The sequence below is a fragment of the Ochotona curzoniae genome, unplaced genomic scaffold (genome assembly GCF_017591425.1).
Source record: "Ochotona curzoniae isolate NIBS_2020 unplaced genomic scaffold, NIBS_Ocur_1.0 contig_3520, whole genome shotgun sequence".
In the NCBI taxonomy this organism is placed as follows: Eukaryota; Metazoa; Chordata; class Mammalia; order Lagomorpha; family Ochotonidae; genus Ochotona; species Ochotona curzoniae.
In genome coordinates this window covers 309,889-315,979 of record NW_024465894.1, presented here as the reverse complement: position 1 = coordinate 315,979, position 6,091 = coordinate 309,889, and the positions used below count along the sequence as shown (strand labels likewise).

The window sequence follows — 6,091 nt, the reverse complement described above, 5'->3', positions numbered from 1 at the left end:
TGTTCTGGTAACAGCATGGCAGCCTCAGCATCATAGGAGACAGGAGTGGTTTTGCAATCATGGGGCGCTGTATGAGGCGGCGGCCTGCACCTCCGATGGCTGCTCCGTCACATGGGCTGTAGTCGGGGTTCACTGCGCCTTCCCGCCAGGCCAACACTTAGGTGTCTGGTCTCAGCTCTTTAAGAAGCAGAGTTAGAGAGATTGTCCATTCGTTGGGTCACTCCCCAGATGGCCACAGCAGCCATGGTTGTGCCAGGCAGAAGGCAGGAGCCCATCTTCTGTAGTTTTCCCGGGCACATTAGCAGGGACTGTCTATACCAGTATTGTCAGGGCACACTTAAATAGCAGACTGATGGAGCTGGAGCTGTAACTCATTATGAAGAGTGTCACATTGTGGGAAGAATCAATTGTGGGGGCGGAAAATGGGGGGAGGGGAATCCGAGACTATACAGAATTGTATGATAAATTTCAAAAATCAAAATAAAAAAAAACAAAGGCCAGGACCAACGGGGCAGACCGTTAGGTGTAAGGGCCAAGCACCAACTGATGTGAGTGAGATCTGGGTCTTGGGGTGGCCCGAGAGGGGGAACCTGGGAAACTTCCCTAGTGGGTCATAACTTCTGCTTTTGAGCACGTGGCCCAGGCCTGGGTGCTGGGCAGGCCGGGCAGGGCAGCTCCATCCGTCAGCAAGTGTGTGAGTTGGTTTTGGAAGGGGACGGACCTGGCAGGGCCGAGCAAGCCATAGTCCACTGGCAAGTGCAGAAACCAGGATGGAGTGCAAGGTCATGCCAGGCTAGGTTGCCATATCCACTGGTTTGCATGAGCCAGGGATGAGAGTAGACTGAGCAGGGCCCAGTTGCAGGACTTGCCAGCAAGAGCTGGGACTAGGGGCCAGCTGGGCTGTGCCAAGCTGAGTCGGCAACCATTGGCACACGTGAGATCATTATCTGGGATCAGGCCTGGTTGGGGAGCTAAGGGGACACCCTGACTGGGTTGTGGGTCCACTGGCGAGTATGGGGGCCAGAGTGGGGCTGTAGTCTGGTCTGGACATGGCTACAATCTCCCTCGGTATGGGTGTGGACTGGGTCTGGGGTGTGCCAGACTGGGCTAGACTCCAGCACCCATTGGAGCTCGTAAGAACAGGGTGGGTGTAGGATGAGCTGAGCCAAGTGTCTGCCCCTGCTGAGCCATGCACGAGCTGTGTCTGGTTGTGGACTAGGCTTGGCTGGGCTGTAGCACCCAAACAGAACCAGAATGGGTGAGGGCCAGTCAGGAAAGGCCACTGTTCCTGCTAGGACAGGAGGTAGACTAAGTAGGCCTGGCCCATGGACCCACTGGTGTGCGTGAGATCTGACATTGGGAGAGCATCTGATGGAGGAGCTTGGGGAACTCCTCTGTCAGGACACAGTCCCTGCAAGTGAGCATGAGAACCAAGAAAGGAAGCAGCCCAGACCAGGCCAGGTTACAGCACCACAGGCTTACCTTTGGCTCAGGTCTGGAGCAGGTCAGGCTGGGCCAGTTCGTATCACCCACTGGCAAATCTGAAAGACAGAATGGCGTGTGGGTCATGCCAGGTCCAACCTGAATACTAGCCAGTTCACATTAGGGCCAGGACTGGGGGCTGGCTGGGCTGGCTAGGCTGTAGTCCCCACCAGTGTGAGCTGGAAAGGTGGAAGTGCTGGGCTGAACCAGTCTATAGCACCCACTGGCAAATGCCAAGTTTAGGCAGGCCTTAACAGATTGGGCCACTGCACCCAATCAGCACACATAAGGCCCGAGGGGTAGGGAGTGAACCCAGTAGGGGGCCTGCATGGAGTTCCCCCCCAGACCAGGCAGGGCTATAACACCTGTTGGCCTGCATGTGAACTGGATTGGAGACAGGACAGGCTAGGCGTACTGTATCTACTGATACATGCATGCATAAGCCAGAGCAGGTGTGGGTTGTTTGGGCTTTGCCACAGCATCAGCTGGCAGATACTAGCACAGGGGGCAAACTCTGTTGAGCTCAACTGCAGAACCACCTGGAGAGTGCAAGATCCAGGAGTGGGAGTGAGTCCGTTAGAGAAACAGTGGGCACCTCTCTCTTAGGTTGCCACTCCAACTGGTGAGCATGAGACCCAGGACTGGGACAGGCATGGCTAGACATTAAGTGGCACCCACCAGCAGGTGTGTGGACTGGATAGGGGGGCTGATTGGGTTGAAGTAGGCGTCAGTGCCCACTGACATGTATGAGAGCTGAATGGGTGTGGGACAGACTGGAACAGTCCACTGTACATACTGGCAAGGATGGTAACGAGGGCGGGGGGTGGGCCTGGTGGGGGTTATTGCAGACCATTCCACCTACACTACAACTCCCACTGGTTTGCGTGGGAGCTAAGTGTGCTGTAGGCAGGATTGGACTGGACAGCAACAGCTGTTAGTTTGTGTAGAAGACAGGGCTGGAGATAACTGACTTGGCAATTGCAACTAAACAATGTGTGCATGGAGGCTGATTTGGGCGACGGACTGTGCCGGACCCAATATTGTCGTGCACACACAAGAATTAGGTCTCGGATCACGTCAGGTGAAGTTTCTTTGGGAATTGCCTCATCTGAACCACTGGATTCAGAATTTCAACCATGGAGAAAATTGCAGGTTCCATGATCTGATTGTGGAATGCATGTGTCAAAGCTGGGCCTCCGCAGTGGCTTAGAGCAGTGGACAGCATATCCAGGTGCACATGAAGGACATGGCAGTACACTGGAGCCTGCAGAGGACACCTGGTACTATAACAGAGGACAAAATAAATTAGCTATCCCAGCCAAGAGTTGGCAGTGAATACCTGGGCAAACGGAGACTCTAAGGTAGACCATGTCAGCCAGTGGAGTCTGGAGAGATTTCATCGTGACTGAAGTGGCAAGATCGGCAGCAATACAGCACTGTTGAACTATGAAAACCACTTGACAGGACCCTCGGCGCATGCCCCACACCAAAGACCCTGGGATGGTTGGGAGGCTGGGTGTGGCTTCTCCCCTTATCTTTCCCCTTCTCCCAGATACAGAAAGGAAAGAAGAGAATGTGAAAATAATTATCTCACCCACTTTCCTCTAGCCCTTGACCCTTCACACCCTAATCAAAAATGCAAAGATTATCAAAAAAATGTGTACAACAACAACCACTACAAAAAGTATTTGAAAGACAAGGGGATGGGGGAGTTGAGGGAGGAGACGTCTGTGGGCTGCTTTACTTCCCAAGCAGCTGCATCAGCCAGGGCCAGGCTAGGCCTGAGCCAAGAATCAGGAATTACATTGAGGCCTCCCATTCCTTGAGCCAGGTGCGTTAGCAGGGAGCTGGACCAGAAGCAGAGCAGCCAGGACTCAAACTTGACAGCATTACAGGCGAGTGGCTTCTGCCGCTGGATCGTACTGCTGGCCGCTTGAGATGCCTAATGAATCAGGGTCTCCAAGAGGAAGACTGCCACACGAGTGACCCAGGTAAATGCAAGTCCAAGGCTTACACTCCGCCAAGGACCATGTCCTGTGTCCCATCCCCCAAGTGTCACAGTTTCTAATGCACTGACCTGTGAGTCTAGGCCTGTTCCTGAACTTGGCCTCAGCGATCAAACAGCATGTACTCTTCCGACCCAGGGCTCTTCACACAGCCCTCCCTCCCTGACTTACTGGCTAAGTTATCCACATCGGGTTGTACCCAAATCTCTTCCCAGGAAGCCTTCCTAAAAGGCTGAATCTAGAACAGTCCTTTGTTCTCCCTCTTTAAGTTCTATTCTTTCTTCCTAAGTCTTCTCCCGTGCCTGCTGGGAATTTCTCAGTCTCCCTTTAAGCCCTGCTCCCAGCATGCACTGGGGCCTCATCACAATGGCCTGAGCTGTGACATCACTGACAGCGCAACACTAGGCACCTGGGTCTCCCAGCTGCGAGAGCAAGCCACCCCACCATGAGCACCCTCCTCCCCAACTTCTGCCCACCATGCGGATGCTGAAATGCTTCCTGGTCTTACCCCTGTGCCTCTCCTGTTGCTATGCCTTCATGTTCTCTTCTCTGAGAGAGAAAGGCAAAGAGCCCCAGGGAAAGGTGCCTTGCGGAGGGCACTTCCGGATTAGGCAGAACCTACCAGAGCACGCCCAAGGCTGGCTTGGAAGCAAATGGCTCTGGCTTTCGTTTGTTATTGTGTTGTATGTGATACTCAAGTTTCGAGGAGACAGTGAGAAGAACAAGGTAAGCACAGCGGCGTCTTCCCACATCACGTCTTCCCAGCCCCACGCGAGCTCAGAGATGCAGGTGAAGGCCAGACAGCTACACACAGTAGGCTTGACGGTCATGGTCAAGGTTAGCAGACACACGTCCTGGCATGTCCTCAGGGAAGATGATGGCCCCCAAATCCACTGAGATTGGGACAAACCACCGAAGCTGACTTTCTGTACTTGTCTTTTGCCTGCACAATTTTTTTTTTTTCAAATTGAGGGTAGATTCAAAAACTTAAGGGGTGTTTCAGGACAGAATTACTCAGTATGGTAAAATCCACTGTCTTCCTGGAGACCTTTGCAGAGGGCTGAGGGGTCAGGCAGTGACCGCTGCTGGTCCCCAAGGTGGCTCTGCAAATCTCATGAGAGGGGAGAAGGGGAGAGCCCTAGTGTAGGCAAACCCCGCGGGAGGGAGGGGGACAGAGCTCGCTCACTCTAGCACAGGCAAACCCCACTGGAGGGGAGGGAGAGGGACAGCTCGCTCTAGCACAGGCAAACCCTGCGGCACCTCACAATGCTGCGTCCAGGCTGACCAGCGCAAAGATTGGCCTTCTCTGAGCAAGGGCCGGATGGCAAATACGTTTAATGCGGGGGTCCGCATGGTCTCCACTGGGGCCACTCCACCCTTGTAAAGTGAGAGCACACACAGATGATCTACAAATGAACGAGCATGGGTGTTTTCCAATAAAACTTTATTTGCTACAGCAGCTGGCAGGCCAGGTTAGGCCACTATCTGCCCACGCCAGAGCCCTCTGCTGGGGACTATGCCCAGACCGGCCACGTCCACGGCCTCACTCACCCGAATTGCTTTCTTGGCAGGAGCAGAATCCTCTTAATCTTCGAGGCTGTACATTTCGCTCTCCAACAAAGAAACACCAAAGTGGCTCCCCCAACAGAGACTACGCGTTCAATACGCTGACGCAGCTCGAGATGGACCTGGTGAAATTTGTGTCCAAAGTGCGCAATCTCAAGGTTGCTATGGCAGCTAACAACAACCTCAGGCTGCAAAGCTTAGAGGCGCCTCCAGACCCACAGAACAACATCACGATTTATGAAATATGGGGAGAAGAGGATGAGTGAGCTGATGTGTGTATCAAACTAGGAGAGAAGAACCGGAGTGTTGACAAACAGTACGCAAACTAATAAAACTATTATGACAAAAAAGACGCCTGCAGTGGTTGAGATCTTTCGCCTTGATTTTTTTTTAAAGATTTATTTATTTATTGGAAAGTCAGATATACAAAGAGGAGGAGAGACAGAGAGGAAGATCTTCCATCCCATGATTCACTCCCCAAGTGAGTGCAACGGCTGATGCTGTGCCGATCCGAAGCCTGGTAGGCCTGGTGTGGACACTGACTTCCAGTGAGGGCCTGTGGGCATCTGGGTAGTGAACTAGCCGATGGAGGATCTTTGTCTCTCCTCTCTGTAAATATGCTTTTCCAATAAAAATAAATTTTTAAAAACCTTAAAAGTAGAAAAAATTTCAAATCTCACTGTGTTTGTTGGAACACAGGCACACCTGTTAATTTACATTTTCTGTTCTACAATAGAGCTGAAAGCAGCCAATCTGGCCCTCGGAGATGAAAAGATTTCCTAGCAGTCTCCTCCCAGGAGACTCTAGATTCTGCTGATCTGACTTACGAGTTAACGGCCAGAAGCCTGTTCCTTAGGGACAAGGACCAGGATACTCCAAAACGTGCACCTGCGTCCCCCAGACCGTGACTGCAGGCGGCCATGACCGTGGGCGGCCACCGGGGGGCAGACGGAGCCCGTCCAGGAGAGCGCGAGGCCTCGGGGCTGGAGCCTGCATGGAGAACCAGGGGCGTCGAGTCCTGCCTAACACCCGCACCA

The 6,091-nt window shown here is 53.1% G+C and overlaps 1 protein-coding gene across 1 annotated transcript; it reads left to right on the top strand.

The window, feature by feature from the left end:
• The first annotated feature begins 3,874 nt into the window (after positions 1 to 3,874).
• On the top strand, positions 3,875 to 5,395 carry FAM209A (family with sequence similarity 209 member A). Its single transcript, XM_040981041.1, has 2 exons — positions 3,875 to 4,214; positions 5,060 to 5,395. Exons 1-2 carry the CDS (start codon positions 3,966 to 3,968, stop codon positions 5,318 to 5,320), a joined length of 510 nt encoding a protein of 169 aa, XP_040836975.1. The 5' UTR covers positions 3,875 to 3,965; the 3' UTR covers positions 5,321 to 5,395.
• Positions 5,396 to 6,091: the final 696 nt, after the last annotated feature.